This window comes from Carassius carassius, chromosome 4 (assembly GCF_963082965.1).
Source record: "Carassius carassius chromosome 4, fCarCar2.1, whole genome shotgun sequence".
NCBI classification, from domain to species: domain Eukaryota; kingdom Metazoa; phylum Chordata; class Actinopteri; order Cypriniformes; family Cyprinidae; genus Carassius; species Carassius carassius.
In genome coordinates this window covers 32,638,498-32,654,201 of record NC_081758.1, presented here as the reverse complement: position 1 = coordinate 32,654,201, position 15,704 = coordinate 32,638,498, and the positions used below count along the sequence as shown (strand labels likewise).

General features: G+C 37.6%; 3 protein-coding genes across 6 annotated transcripts; 1 reads left to right on the top strand and 2 right to left on the bottom strand.

The window, feature by feature from the left end:
• Nucleotides 1–984: 984 nt before the first annotated feature.
• On the bottom strand, nucleotides 985–3,763 carry LOC132139847 (protein CWC15 homolog). Its single transcript, XM_059548497.1, has 7 exons — nucleotides 3,538–3,763; nucleotides 3,010–3,150; nucleotides 2,407–2,513; nucleotides 2,225–2,328; nucleotides 2,041–2,148; nucleotides 1,697–1,845; nucleotides 985–1,161 (listed from the first exon to the last, which is right to left on the bottom strand). The coding sequence occupies exons 2-7, from the start codon at nucleotides 3,138–3,140 to the stop codon at nucleotides 1,032–1,034; spliced, it is 729 nt and encodes a 242-aa protein (XP_059404480.1). The 5' UTR covers nucleotides 3,141–3,150; nucleotides 3,538–3,763; the 3' UTR covers nucleotides 985–1,031.
• Nucleotides 3,764–4,278: 515 nt separating this feature from the next.
• On the bottom strand, nucleotides 4,279–9,867 carry LOC132139840 (protein FAM76B-like). 3 transcript variants are annotated; one of them, XM_059548486.1, is made up of 11 exons: nucleotides 9,422–9,498; nucleotides 9,087–9,151; nucleotides 8,927–8,981; nucleotides 8,683–8,838; nucleotides 7,803–7,839; nucleotides 7,492–7,673; nucleotides 7,317–7,367; nucleotides 7,103–7,165; nucleotides 6,854–6,989; nucleotides 6,345–6,446; nucleotides 4,279–5,099 (listed from the first exon to the last, which is right to left on the bottom strand). In XM_059548486.1, exons 3-11 carry the CDS (start codon nucleotides 8,944–8,946, stop codon nucleotides 5,010–5,012), a joined length of 837 nt encoding a protein of 278 aa, XP_059404469.1. In that variant the 5' UTR covers nucleotides 8,947–8,981; nucleotides 9,087–9,151; nucleotides 9,422–9,498; the 3' UTR covers nucleotides 4,279–5,009. The 3 variants fall into 3 exon arrangements, with proteins under 3 accessions (XP_059404469.1, XP_059404468.1, XP_059404467.1); XM_059548485.1 differs by lacking the exon at nucleotides 7,803–7,839 and having other exon boundaries at nucleotides 6,854–6,986; nucleotides 9,422–9,867; XM_059548484.1 differs by lacking the exon at nucleotides 7,803–7,839 and having other exon boundaries at nucleotides 9,422–9,863.
• Nucleotides 9,868–10,722: 855 nt separating this feature from the next.
• On the top strand, nucleotides 10,723–15,596 carry LOC132139832 (histone acetyltransferase KAT5-like). Of its 2 annotated transcripts, XM_059548463.1 has the most exons (14): nucleotides 10,723–10,808; nucleotides 10,917–10,983; nucleotides 11,212–11,280; nucleotides 11,411–11,547; nucleotides 12,247–12,420; nucleotides 12,601–12,681; nucleotides 13,073–13,135; nucleotides 13,419–13,667; nucleotides 14,023–14,112; nucleotides 14,292–14,432; nucleotides 14,601–14,694; nucleotides 14,813–14,972; nucleotides 15,080–15,161; nucleotides 15,298–15,596. In XM_059548463.1, the coding sequence occupies exons 1-14, from the start codon at nucleotides 10,794–10,796 to the stop codon at nucleotides 15,430–15,432; spliced, it is 1,557 nt and encodes a 518-aa protein (XP_059404446.1). In that variant the 5' UTR covers nucleotides 10,723–10,793; the 3' UTR covers nucleotides 15,433–15,596. The 2 variants fall into 2 exon arrangements, with proteins under 2 accessions (XP_059404446.1, XP_059404447.1); XM_059548464.1 differs by lacking the exon at nucleotides 13,073–13,135.
• Nucleotides 15,597–15,704: the final 108 nt, after the last annotated feature.

Here is a 15,704-nt window from a genome sequence, read left to right as displayed (position 1 = left end):
AGTCCTCAATTGTCATCAGTGTGAAAAGATGGAACCTTAAAATCATGCTCCCACTGCTCGAAAGGGTTCAAATATCCAAAAGATTCTGGAAAACTGAGGAATCTGCAGGACATGGAGGATTTTTCTGAAGAACAGTGGAGTTTAACTGTTCAGAACAAACAAGGAACCCATGAACAACCATCACAAAACTAAAAACAGTCATGGATAATCCAGGTAACCACACACAGTATGAAGAACCAAGGGTTCACAAACTTTTGAATGGGGTTATGTTACTAATTTCAGCTATTTTTAATTATTTTTTGGAAACATCTTTTATGTAAAATATCTTATTCAGGACCAGTACTAAATAAAAAAATAACATGCATTCTGTATGAGCTCCCTTATTTTGTTAAAATTACTCATATTCACAGATTCTACAAGGGGTTCACAAACATTTAAGTGGCACTGTTTATATTAAGGGAGTTTTTCATGAAACTGTTGCCTTTTTCTTGCTCGCTGGGGGGTTAAGGCATATTACTTTGAGACAATCACTATTGTTAAGAATCCTAAATAAATAAAACTGAATTGAATAGTGAGAATAACGCATGTTGAGAATAAAATATCAAATTAAAGATGGGAGCAGAATAGAAAGCCCTTGTGAAAAAATGCAGGTCAGGTTGGACTCCATGGACATGGTTTTTGTCAAGTCAGATCTGCTCCACTGATTCAGAGCGGATCTGCTTCGGTAGCTCAAAAAAAAAATTTTTTTTAGGTAACTGGCCATTCTGACTAAAAATAAAAAAGATAATGGACACAAACTCCGAGGATAAGTGAGGCACAAGTGAATGTTATAAAGCATGACTTTTAAGACAACTGGTTCACCTGTGGTAGAAAGATTCGAGAATAATTTTTTTTATTGGTACACTTGTTTCAAAGACCAACTACTGAAGGATAGCACATAAAGATTAAAAAGAAAATTAAGCACGTATGATGTTTACTAAAAACAAAAAATGTTTAAAACAAACTGCTGAAAAAAAGTTCTATAACGACAATTATTTAACATATTTCTCCATGAATTTCTTGTGGAATTCAGAGCGCAGGGTGTCATTAATGAAGCGTTTCTCTTTACGAGATTCATCCACTCCTTTAGCGCAGTTCTTAAACACGACATCATCATCCCACCTGCCAAAAACAAAATTTGAAAGTGTTTAAGTGCTGTCAATGCTTTATTATTCAGCTCTCTGTGTTTTAAAGAATTTGCAATTCAAAGACAAAGCCATTTTTTCACTTCCATTCAGAGAGAAACTCCCCCCCAATATTGTTCATATTACTGCTACTATTGAATTATAAGAATCTTTTGAACCAAAATTAAATTTGGAGATGTTTATATTGTTGGTCTTTGAGTACAGAATATATAAGCGCTATAGAAATAGGAAACAAAGCAAAAAAAAAATTTTTCAAACTATACATAGAACAATGATGTACTATTATTTCTAACAGTACACATTTTTTTATTGTCAATATATTATGATAAAGATCACATTATGTGACATTAAATTTAAACAGTTTTTCCATCATCTTGAATTAAAGCACATTAATGGCCAGAGATTTGTTTTTTGCATTGCTTTTGGTTAAATTCTTTAACTACTGTTACTGAAGGTAACTTATTAGAGAAGACAGAAAACCAAATACTCTTGTTTTACCACCATTGAATTACCTTCTCTTCACACTGAATGCATTCTGGCTCTGTGTTTTTAGTTGTTGTTGTTGCTGCTGCTGCTGCTGGCCTGCCAGATTGAGCAATGGATTTCCGCTCAGAATGTTCTCCATACGTATCCTCTCCTCCTCTGCTTTCTGTTCCCTTTCCTTAATTACACACAGATCAAAAAAAAAAAACAGTGATGTGTTACGTCAGTAAGATATCAAGCCTAAGTAAGGGATAAATACAGTCAGTCTGGTCATAATCATAAAATAAACCCTTAAATTGTGACCAGGATCATCCTGAAGGGCTTTATTTTGGATAGTGACTAAGATCGGTGGTAAATGGTCAGTGAGGTTCACCTTTTTCTCCAGCTCCTCAGCTCGCTCCTTTTTGATCTTCTCCAGTTCAGCCAGCAGGGCGGCAGTGTCATCATCACTGTCAGAGCCGGAGTCAGAGTCATCTTCATCCTAAAACACACACAGACACATTCTTCAAACTGGTGTCAAAATCAACCTGCAAGTATCTATCAGAATGTGTATGTACATCAGTGAGAGGATCATCAGCATCCAGGTTGGCAGCAGGAATCTGATCCAAACGTGGCCTTTTGGAGGAGGATGAAGATGAAGAAGACGAGGAAGTGGTGTGCTCTAAAAGAAACAAGTTCACAGTCAACGAACACATTTAGACAAAGACAAAAAATATATACATGAAACATGCTTCCTCACCTCGTGCTCCTCTGTCTCTGCTCTTAACAGCAACTCTCTCTCTCTCCTCCAGCTCGCGTCTGAAATCACGAGCTCTTACCTCTTCTGGAGCATCCTGAGTGGGTTGTCTGCAGGCACACACCCATAAATCAAGATGAGTTGAACACCTTCTCTGTCGTGCAATCAGACCTTTACATTTTAAAGGAATGGTTCATCCAAAAATGGAAAGAAGCTGAAAATTAACTTGCCCTCAGGCTATCCAAAATGTAGATGGCTTTGTTTCATCATCGGAACAGATTTGAAGAAATTTAGCATTACATCACTTGCTCACCAATGCATCCTCTTCAGTGAATGGGTGCCGTCAGAATGAGAGTTCAATGAATGTGCTATTTTGGACTCTCACTCACTGCAGAGGTTCCATTGAAGAACAAGTGATGTTATGTGAAATTTCTCCAAATGTGTTTTAATATCTTTCAAATCTTGGATGGCCTGAGGGAAGGAACTTGTCAGCAAATGTTCAATTTTGGGTGAACTATTCCTTTGAGTCTACAGGTATTATACAAATTATGCCCTAATAATTAATTATTTTGCCAAAGAGTTTTTGTAAAGAAACAGCAACTTCACCTGTATTTGATCTTGGTGTGTCCTGGCAGGTCTCTGCTGGAGTACTGTTTAGACAAAGCACTCAGATCCCCCTCTCCTTTGCCCCGTCCTCCTCTTGCAGGCTCAAATGTTGGCCTTGCTGCTGTGGTCATCTTCGGTTACCTGAGACAAGAGCATGATACGTTAACTTAAATGATATGACACAAATGCCTCTTGTCCGATATAACAAAGGTTTAAGGGTTTTTCACCTGTTATAGAGAAATACATATGTTTTCATTCACAGCTGTAATGCTCCACAATTACATTTGGACATAAAGTTAATTCTCCAGAAGTCATTCTTCCGAATGATTTAAAAGCCAATTCGAGCATTTCCAAACATTTTAATTATTCAGTCAGAAAGATTGGAATATCGTCTGTGTTTAAAGTATGTGACAGGGCACGTGTAAGTGTAATGTATTTTTAATTTCTATAATCTTGACTGTTTGTATTATGATTTCGACGAAAACACGCTTGCTTTCCGTTACTTGTGTTACATTATTTTACACTCACCTGCAGCAGGACTATACAAATCCAACCGTATACTTCCAAATGTATCAACGAGGCCAAACAAATTCAAAGTACTAATACCGAATAACTAAATAAATAAGGAGAGTTTTATATTTTCTTTGCCATTACACCAGCTCTCGTTGCACCTCACTGGTATCCCATCAACCACCGCGACTCGCCTAGAGTCACGTGTTTGTGGGGGTTACGGTGGCGGCCGCGGGACAAACATTGCAGGGAAGAAGCGAGAGTCAAATACGCCGCAGTCTCCCTTCCAGAGACCTCTGACATGACAATAGTATACAGCAAAAAAAAAGAAACCACGAATGGTCAGCATGGATTTTAATAGCATTTTTATCCAGACTTCATAATTTTATTTTGTTGTCTTACTTCACTTAACTGAATGATATCAGGTTTGCCAAAATCAGAAAAAAAACGTGGTCGTCTTCCTTTCTTGGCCAGGAGTTAGCCGAGTTTGGTCCTGAAGAGCCGCTGTCTAGAGTTTAGATCCAACTGTTGACGCTAAACTCTGCAGGACAGTGCTTCTAGCACCGAACTTGGCTACACCTGCTCTAGGCTACAAAAAAAAATTGTTGGCTAAACAGAATAAATGTGTCTACAAAATAAAAGCTAAAAGAAAAATTACATCTTAAATGGCATTTAAAAAAATGGAAAAGCTAACCTATAATAACCTTACTGACTTCCCACCACTTTTAATACATCAATAAGGAGGACAGACACAGAAACTGAGGTTTTTACTAGCTTTAATATTCCTGAAACGTCCATGTTAAAGAGACCAAAAAGTACAAAATTGTCTGACAGTAAAAATATGAGAATGCCTGGTGGGGTGGGGAGACATATGAGAGCCCTCACTCACTAAAACAGCAGTGTCTAATACAGGCCTGCAAAATTCATCTCTGAAATATCATTAATACGAAGCCAAACAAAACGGAGAAATCCGTTAATATACAAAACCACACAGTTGACCAGGCAGTTAAGACATGCAGTAATACAGTCTTTCCATGAGTGAGAGAGAGAGAGAGAGCAAAGGAGAAATGAGCATGAGAGAGAGAGAAAGAAAGAAAGATGAATTTAGCATCTATAAAAACTGTTCAGCATATCTGACACGTTCAATTCATAACATTTCCATAAATTTGTTGACAGCTCTTCTCCTTCCTTTCAGTCAGTTTTCAGAAGTTCTGCGGTGTTTTGCATATGAGATCTGAGGCTGGGTTCAGCCAGGGCTCCTGTAATGGCTCTATACAGTTATTCCTGTTTTGTAAATACACGTGATTACGAAAACCGCTGAGAATAGCCAAAGAAAATGAACAATTATAATAATTTGAAATTTTTGCATATGTGACATCATCAGAATAATAAAACACAATACAGAGAATCTGTGAGCAATAGAGTGTGAAGCTTCCTCACAGTAATGACACATCGGGGCAAGGGGTCATTGTTATGGCGTGAGGTCATTGCTATGGTAACAGCAGTGAGCTGCTGCTGCGGTCAAACTTCTTGCCTTTTGAGAGTGCAGCAACTTGTTTCATCAATTCCCTGTTCTTTGTCTGAAAGACAAACACAAACAAAACCAGTTGGTGAAAAATATGAAGAGTATAGACTTTTTTCAGTTCGTAAACATTGTGATGTTTTTTTTTTTTTTATGGGCAGAGCATAGGTGGAGGCACAAAGATTCCCCTGACCGCTTCACAAACACTAGCTAGCAAGTTTTGTTTGCTTGTTATTGTTAGCAATGTCTGGAGAAAATGTGATTTCATCTGAATATGTTACGTCACTCACTGTCCGGGACTGCAATTGTTATTTGAAAATGTCAACTTTAACTTTAGGAACCAGATTGGCCGACTCGTTCACACCTGCTCAATGGATGGACGATCTGACACATGTATAGTAAATAGAAACTGGGGGCATATAAATCTTTGGTAAATCTGTGTACTAACAGTGTCAATTGTAATTGTAACATAACATGGGTCTTCACTGCTCCCTCTCTCTACAATTGCACTTATGGCAACTGTAGAAAGCGAGATGACACGTGGTTTCCTTAATGTTTAGCAGCTAGTCGTTAGTTAACTTGGTCCCCAAATTCTGATTAGGTGGACATGCATGAGAAATCTTAAGACTCGTAACCAAACCATAATCCATAAAAGGCAAGAGTTTATTTAACCTTAACTGATATGAAGCGTGCGCTGCCAATGTAAGCGTTTTTGATGGTTGTTTGACTTGTTTCTGTCCAGTCTGCTCATTTTATTACAGCTGTCATCGGTTTACAGCCTGGCAATGGCAGCAGGTATGTGATAAAAGCCTGTAATCCATCGATTCTGACACTCGAAGATGACATTTTAAGCTCCTAATGTAGCGGACACTATGCTGGCTTGTATGGGCCACCTCCATTTATTCTGTAGTTTTGCCTCCAGCTAATGCCATGATGTAATTGTGACGTCAGCACGAAAAGGGTCTATAGTTCATAAGTTTGCACTTAGTAAGGTTTTTTTTTTAAAGAAATATATACTAACTACTGCAAGATTGCATGAAATCGAGATTCTGTACAGAGATTCAACTGTAATTTAAACAATGTAGTCTTGGTGAGCATAAGAGACTTCTTTCAAAAATTCACAAAAAAACAAACAAATCAAAGCAACCCCAAACTTAAGAATGGTAATTTCTCAAAGTGCTCATCAAAACACCAACAGAAATTTCCCACAGTATTCAAATAATAAAAATATTGTTGACTTGTTCTTATTACCACTTGAATTATGATTAATTATGTTGTGTGAAGAATGTATTGTGTAAGTGACCTGTTGTTGTTCCATGGCCTCTTTGTGTGCTTTCTCCATGTTATTCATCTTCACCCGCATATTTGACTCCTGATACTGAAAGTCTGCCTTCAGCTCTGTCAGCTGAAACAGTGAACAAAATTATGACATGTTCTTCTCAAAATATCCAAGATTAGAAGTCATTTTTCCAAAGTTGTCAAAAGACAATTGTCAAATAAATGCAAAGCAAAATCAAATCTTTTCTTATGGACTTCAAGCATTTGAGAAGAATTATCACATCTGTCAGGAAATGGACTGAAGTGAGCGGCTGAACAGACAACGAAATGGAGCTCAGAGAGACAAGTCTATCAATGTGTTAATGAACACATTTATACATCCTTCAATATCTATGTACTCCATTCAGCATCTGATTTCAGAGTTTGTCCTTCATGTAAATATGAGGATTGTTTGAATCACATGATTCTGATGACAAAATGTGAACATTCCATGTGCATGTTGCACCAAATCCAGGAAGTAACATCACAAGTTACCTTCCTGTCTTTCTCAAGGATGGTCTGGTCTCTCTGCTGGAGCATGCGCTTCAATGACATCACTTCCTCTTTCAGTTGACTGATCAAGATGAAGTTATCCGTGCCTCCAGTATCCATCGACTGTGTGATTGAACTACTGGAGGCAAAGAAAAAGAAATGAGTTTAATATTTAAGGAGAGAATGGTGTCAGCCAGTCTGGATGGACAGAGACAGACAGAAAGAGAGACGATTACAGTGAGAAGTAAATACCTGTCTCCATTGGATGGCTTTGTCTCTAGTTTGGGTTTTTTCTTTGGCGTTTCCTTTTGAATGCTACACAAGAGAAGTTAATTAGAGTCAATACACCTTGATTTCACAGCAAAGACAAAACACACTGGTCATCCTAAATATTAAACTACAGTCAAATACAAATGGCATGCCACCTATGTGTATATAAAAAAAGTGATGCATGAATGCATCTTACCTCTGCTTCCACAGTCCCTGATCCTGCTCTGGACTTAAAGTACCACTTATTCTGTAACACACATCCACGGGACAGCATTTTTGTAAGGATTTTAATTTAAAAAAGTCTGTATTCTTGTGACTGGACACTAATGCACCTTGGTTGCTTGTATCTGTATTATAGCATTCATGCTTACTTGTGATGTGAACTTCCATGTCTGTGGTGCTGATGATGATGATGATGGTGTCTCTGATGTTCTTTCTCACTGAGGGAAGAGTTAGAGTGGGAAGAGCCAAGGCCTTTGCGCTGCTCTTTCGTTTTTTGTAGAACACGGCGATATGAGAGTGTACAAAGCCAACACAAGAGCTTCCCATCCACCTGCAGAAAGATAGAAATGACATCTGCATTAAGTGCTCAGTCTTATATTAGTATTATTTATATAATATTAAAGTTTTTAATGTTTTGAACTCATTCTTATTTATTTATATTCTGTCGTTATTTACTTACCCTCAAGTTGTTCCAAAACTGTAGGAGTTTCTTTCTTCTGTTGAAAACAAAAGAATATATTTTTAAGAAAGTTGGTAACCAATCAGTTGCCGGCAGCCATTGACTTCCATAGTGCGGGAAAAAATTATACGGAAATCAATGGCTACCGGCAACTGTTTGGTTGCCAACGTTTTTCAAAATATCTTCTTTGGTTTGGAACAACTTGAGGGTGTGACAATTTTAATTTTTGGGTGAGCAAACAGGTGCTGCAAAAGTTCAGCTAAAGCGCAAAGTATGCAACGGTCTATGCATTGTCCGCGTGATGCAATTTTCATCATAAAAAGTGTCCGCATGCAGCCTAATCAAATTCAGGATGCGAGCATAACATCTACATGGTGTGAATCTTTTAAAGGTGAAGAGAATTTTTGCACCACTAGCATCGCCAAATGCATTTTAATTATGTTTTCAAACAGGTTGTCCTACAATTTTTTTTTTTTTTTTAAATAATAATCTCCCTTTTTTTTTATTGCCATACAGACATAATGGCAAGCGTTTCCAGTATGCATCACAAACAATGCAATACCTTGCTGATAATAATTCAGTAAAGCTGGCTGAACGGTTACTTGTGGGAGGAGTGGGCTTTAATGATTCAGCTCTGTGTTGTTCCTAAACCAACAGCAGATGTATGCAACTTGTCCATTAGTTAAAGACAGGCATGATTGAGCGTTTGATTGTTGAACAGAACTCTACAAGCTCTTGCTTTCAATGTGTTAGAATCTGGAATCAGTGACTCTCCGATCTGTCAGTGCGGAGTGAATCATCCCACACATACACTGTGAGAGAACACAGTGTGTGGATGAGCAATACGACTGAATAAGAATGTGCATGAGTGATTGGTCACCTTTCTCCTTCCCTCGTCCTTCCTGTCGAAGGCACACTGCTGCTTGCACTGTTCGCAGGTCTGTGGAGGGCCGTACTTCTTCTCAGAGTTGGTGCAACGCTGACATTTGGTCCCAATGAATGCAGCAATAATGTTACAGTACTGACATGGCTTTGGCTAAAAAAACAACAACAAGATACATGTTTGCGCACACATCCATAGGATTTCCAGTTATCTGAAGGTACATACTGTAACGTGAACTTACCGTCCCAAAATGTTTGACATTCTGTGCACATTTCTTACAGATAGTGTTGGTTTTGCTGAGAAAAAGAAAAGATTTCCATTAGCACAGATATGTTTCACGAGCCACTGTGGCTGGTGGGCGAAGAATTATTTTGCCATCCCTGGTTGTGTATCCGTCGTACCTTTCCTGCTGAAACTCTGACCTGCAGTAGGTGCATTTCACTATAGGGTGTGCGATCCGACACTCCTGCGAGGAAGAAAATACCAATGACACTGTATTAACTTCAAATGTGCTTTACAATTTCTCAAATATGGTGTTTAGATGAGTGTTCGGTGTATGTAGGCGTATACATACAGGCTACACAGAATCTAAAAAAGGGCAGTGCAGCTTACACATAATTTCTGAATGCTTCTGTTGTTCACAATTAACGCGTACACAACTCGCTAAACTTAAAAAGAACACATTGATTTACCCCATACTCTTTATATTAAGCCCATGTAGACAGTGCGCTCTTACCTTGCAGAGCTGCTGGCCCTGCGACAACTCCTCAAACGGGAACCGCTGGTTACACTTGGTGCAGGCGTACAGGGCCGATGTGGCCATCACCAACCCCACAAACACACAGTCACCGCTACTGATCAAATATAAACACACTTGCGCGCAGACGACCTTTAACACATGCGATGAGGTGAGACCTGAGCAGATTCAATCCCAATTAAAACCGCACTTAATCCCGATCAATTAAAAGGATCCAACCATTTAAAATTGCTCTGCGAATACTATTATAAAAACATCAGTGGCTTAAACCCATGATTGGAACAACATATAATATAATACGTAAAAAGAATTACTAAAAAATGATTTCATTTCTACGGTTTTCAGCTCCTGGTAATAATTTTTGCTTTCTCCTTTTTGTATCTCGGTCGACGCACGAACCGGATGCGACCTGTGATTACAAAGGAAAGACTCAAGAGCCAATCAGGTGCCAGCGCCGAAGGGCGGGAACAATGGGTTTGAAAAATCTGCACCAATCAAAGAGCTCGTCCCGCCTCTCTAAAAAAAATACGCGTTGTTTTTTGTGACGTGCTTGTGAATGTAAAGATCTCACCCTTTCTTGTGCATTCTTGTGAAACTGGAAAGAGTACGACTGTAAGCGGCTCCATTATGGCTCAGACAGGAAATTGGAATTTTCCTTGAAAAGTCTCTAGAGCAAAACTAAATAGAAAATGTGATACAATGGTGTTTATCAGAAGCTATAGCCCCCATGAGGGATGTAGATAACGTAGTTGTATTCTAGAATTTTTTATATAATTTTAGTAATTGTATAGTTACAGTTGTACGAATTACAGTGGTGATATTTAAGGAATCTTTAATTTGATTACAAGTGATTTCCAGCAGGATAGTCTTCACTTTCTACATGAACTTGATGCATCCAAACTATTTGTAAGAAATGCACATTCTGTAGTAACGAAACTAAACACCGAATACCTGATTTTTATTATTATTATTAATTTTACATAATATACTTTTCAATCATTCACACTGGACATTGGACAGCAAATGCCACAACGAAACATATAAGAACTATTCGTTTCAATAAAGATTTTCATCTAAATGTCTAATTCAATTTATCACCACATTTCATCGCAGTTAGCCTCACTGTATTTTGTATTTGCTCCTTACACTTTTTCTACACTGTTCTACATGTAAATCGACAAATATTTAAATTACTATGTGTATTACTATATTACTACAAAAAAAGATAGCCATACTGCTAAAATAACTTTAATGAATAATATCTCAGTTAGCGCGTCACTCCACGCAAAATCAACGCGACTCGTTTTCTGCAACGCACTTTTGTGTGCGCCTGATAAAAAAAGAAAAAAAGATGGCGGATCACTCAGTAAGTAAACAGACAGTTAGTTCTTATGTAGTCTTAGTATTTATTTAAATGACATTTGTTCTGTCTTTGCTGTTCGATGTCGTTCGTAATCGCGTTATGTCCTCATAGGTTGAGATCACAGAGGGCTGTCGACTTCCCGTGCTGCGAAAAAATCAAGTAAATGAAGACGAATGGCGTAAGTATCAGAATGTACACATAACACTAGCAGCTTCTCCGCCTTGCGCAGCGCTTGTGTACAAAAGTAGCTACATGTGAATAGCAGTACAAAAATACATATCTATCTATACATATATCTATCTATCTATACATATCTCAATACATATATCTATGTATCTATAAGTAGATATTAAAAATGTAACTTTTTGCTTCACCAAAAGTGATTCATAATTTTGTTATTTCATAGCTTTGGCTGAAATTCTCAGTGTCAAAGACATCCAAGGGAAAAAGCTTTACTATGTCCACTATATTGACTGTGAGTATTAATCATTAGCTTTGGTCTTTGGTAAATATTTTGGTCACTTACCTCGTTACATGATTTTCTTTATTGAGCCTTTTATCTTAAAGAAAAAAAAAACTTCACAAAATGTTTTGTTTGTTGAAAGTCAATAAACGCCTGGATGAGTGGGTTACTCCAGACCGGCTGGATATTAAGAAACTCCAATTTCCCAAGAAGGAGGCAAAGACTCCCATGAAGGATGGCCTGCCTGGGTCTCGGCCGAGCTCTCCAGAGAGAGATGTGGTAAGAGGATCCACTCTTCACCCTGTGAGATATACAGTATATCATATGCAGCTGTTTTCAAATTTGCATCATGTTCAGACTGCTTCAGCAACTTCAAGAGGAAAAACCCTCCCCAAACCGGTACAAACGATCCCTGCCCATTCTTTTTTGCCAATCAATCTGCACAGCAAGAGTTTAGGATGAATGGGCTGAATTAAAGACTAAGTTGAATAAGCTCATGATACACTTTTTAAACGGTGTGAGGGATGCAGTTTTTGCTTCATCTTGATTTAAACTGCAGATCGCATTTAGAACCTTTTATGTGATGTGTAAATTAAAGATATTTATTGCAAAACAATTATAGCATTGTAAAAGGAATTACATAAGATTAAATCTTTGAAAGATGCCAAGTTATAATATAAAATACTAAAATAATATCTAAAATACTAGATATAATTGTAGTATTTATTGCACAGGGGACTAAAAAAGATGTTTTGTTACTCCTAAAGCAATTCTATTCATTTTGCCAACTGTATGTAAAATCTCCTAATACAGCCAGACCACATTAATCAGAACATTCTCATGACTTTTTATTTATTTTCATGATGTAAGTGGCAGAAGTTTACTCACAGTTTTGGATTTTAGTACCTTTTAAAGAACATTGCACTCACTTTTAATGCAGAGGAAAACTAGCTGTCCTGTTTCTGTTTGATCTTACAGAAAAGGAAAGCAGAGTCAGTCTCTTTGGCAACACAAGTGACCGCAGCGACTCCAGTGCCTTCACTTCCTAGTTCTGCAGAGGCGAGTCAGGCCTCTGTCTATCCAGCAATGAGAGATTCTTCTTTCAGCATTAAATCCAGAGATGAGCATGAACCACTCACCTCTCTCACTACAGTAAGAAATGACTGTGTTCAACTATTCAAGAATAGCTGTTTTTCTTTTATTTTTTATATATATATATATATATATATATATATATATATATATATATGTTGTTATGTATATAGTATTTTTTTAAATATCATTTTAAAAATCAAACCTTTCTTTATTTGCTTTGCATCTTCCTCCTGGAAGAATGGCACAACCTCCATCCAGCGTCATCTTATTCCTCCTCAGCCTGGGAGAAAAAGAAAAAGTTGTGGAGGGACAGACGAGGTACATCCTGCAGATAAAAATTATCATTCTCAAAATCAACATGTCATGAATTTATCATGACAATGTTCCTGTACGATGTTCAGCATCTGTTAAAATTAGGATTGTGGCATTTTAGGGCACTTCTATTCTTTTTATCCCATGTAGGTATTTTGCTATACTATTAAGTATAGTACTATAGTTATATAGGTGAAATATTGTGTTTTACAAGTTCTGTGCTATGCAAACAGTTATATTAGAAACCAACTGACTACTAGTGAGAGCAGAGTGAGAACTGCGTTCCAACAGAAACCAAATGACCAACCAAAAAAAAAGAGATGTTTTCTGCTCTACTATGACTTACCTTCCTCCGTTCAAATTTCCCAAAGCTTTGCAACCCCTTGTGTTTTTCTAGATGGTAAAGATGTTCCAGAATAACAGCCCTCGCTGCTCCACCATCTATTTGCTGCCAGGAGAGGTCCGGCTCCTTTATTTCCCATTGCTTTTGCTTTGGTTTGTCTTGTCAGAATGGAGGTTTATGGCTGTAAAAGAATCAGGTTCTAGATAAGATTCAGTAACTGAAATAATAGAGTCCATTGCACTGAATACATAAATATACATTTTGGGAAAGAAATCAGGTAAACCTGTCATTAAAAAAAACCTTTTACAGGAAACTCACAAACATGTTTTAAACATGAAGGACATTCTCATATTTTGATGTTTCATATTATTGACTTGCTGACTTTACTCTCTTATATCAGGACTCTCAGGACAGTTCAGATGGAATCCCATCTGCCCCGCGCATGACTGGTAGTTTGGTGTCAGACCGCAGTCATGATGACATTGTTACGCGAATGAAGAACATAGACTGTATTGAGCTGGGCCGGCACAGACTGAAGCCTTGGTACTTCTCTCCATACCCACAGGAGCTCACCTCTCTGCTCATTCTCTACCTCTGTGAATTCTGTCTCAAATACCTCAAGAGCCTCAAATGTCTTCAAAGACACTTGGTAAGACTAGTTTGAAGACTTTAGGCTTAAGGTGTGGTCACATAAGCAAAATTTCACAGGCGTTGTCAGTAGTGAAGCTATGCATGAGGCACATCACACACTGAAGTCACATTTAAACCAAGCAGCTTTCTGTTGGTCAACGCAGCGAATTTCTATGACCAACTTGAACACCAACAAAATCTGCTTGGGGAACATTTTCACCCTCATGCAGAACTCTTGATTGCACGGATTCCTATTGAAATTTCACAATGGTAAATGTGACTACATCCTTAAATACATGTTATAGTTACACATATTTTGTGTATGATTGGTATTACATTTAATACAATTATTAATCCTTCTGTAACTTTTAAAGACGAAATGCAACCTTCGGCATCCACCAGGAAATGAGATCTACCGGAAAGGAACAATCTCCTTTTTTGAAATAGATGGAAGAAAAAACAAGGTGTGTAATAAGAGGCAGATGACAAAATAAGAGTTTGGATTAGTGATTTGACACAAATAACTCAAGTGGCTAAACTTAATAAAGAATATTTCAATGTTGCTGTTCGGACACTTTATTTAGTTTTGTCTTTGTGGTTTCTTGATGGTCTTTTAAATATTTGATGCTCTTTCACTGTACAGGCATATTCCCAAAATTTGTGTTTATTGGCCAAATGCTTTCTGGACCATAAGACCCTGTACTACGACACAGACCCTTTCCTCTTCTATGTTATGACGGAGTATGACTCTAAGGGTTTCCATATAGTTGGCTACTTCTCAAAGGTATATTCTTTATCTGCTGGCATCTGTTGTTTTATGCTTTTTAATCATTTGTATGTACAATATTTCCTTATAAATGAACGTCTTTTGATTTGACATTCTCTAATATTAAGTGTCCAAATAGTCTTTGAGGCCACTATATTAAATGTCTTTTTTTCTCTTTCATTAAAGGAGAAAGAATCAACAGAAGACTATAATGTGGCCTGTATACTGACCTTACCACCTTATCAAAGAAGAGGCTATGGCAAACTACTAATTGAGTTCAGTGAGTAGTTTACAGTTCTCAGGACTAGTTATTTGCAGTCAATAATTTATGTACACAATGTAATTTAATAAGCCCTGAATGTTGTGGGCCTTGTTTCACGTCACATCTTGTCTCCAAGGTTATGAGCTGTCAAAGGTGGAAGGAAAGACAGGCACCCCAGAGAAACCTCTGTCTGATTTGGGCCTGCTCTCCTACCGTTCATACTGGTCCCAGACCATTCTGGAGATACTCATGGACCTCAAATCAGAGAATGGAGAGCGGCCACAGATCACCATCAAGTATGTGCCCACTGTTTGTTCTAAAGAATTACAATTAGTTCTAATTGTACTAAAGAAATACTTTGTAAACAGTTTTCTAGCAGTGTTCTTGCCTTTGTTATTTTTAGTGAAATTAGCGAGATCACAAGTGTCAAGAAAGAGGATGTGATATCAACTCTTCAATACCTCAACCTCATCAATTATTATAAGGTAAAAAAAAAATACAGCGAAAGAATGCATTTTCTTAATTTAAACTCTCAAACTGAATTATTTTGGGATTGAAAGTCAGACAACGTTAGTCATATTCTTTGTTAATTCAGATTGGTTTTGCTCTTCTCCATTGCAGGGTCAATATATCCTCACCTTGTCTGAGGACATAGTGGAAGGTCACGAGCGTGCCATGCAGAAACGCCATCTCCGCATTGATCCCAAATGCTTGCATTTCACTCCTAAAGACTGGAGCAAGAGGGGCAAGTGGTGAAGTTCAGAGGAGGGCTGCTAGCTCACAGATACAGAGAGGAATTAAAACCAACATAAATACTGTAAATAGTCTTGTATTTATGTTCTTTTATGGTTTTTATATCAAGCACTTGTTCGCAAATATTTTGAGCCATTTAAAAAATGTAACTGAATGTGATGTGTAAATAAACAGTCTGTTTGTACTGTTTGGGGTAATCGAGATGTTTTCTCAGTCACTATAGATTAAAAGATAAAGGATTGTAGCACAGCTTTCGATGCTTTGCCCATTATCTG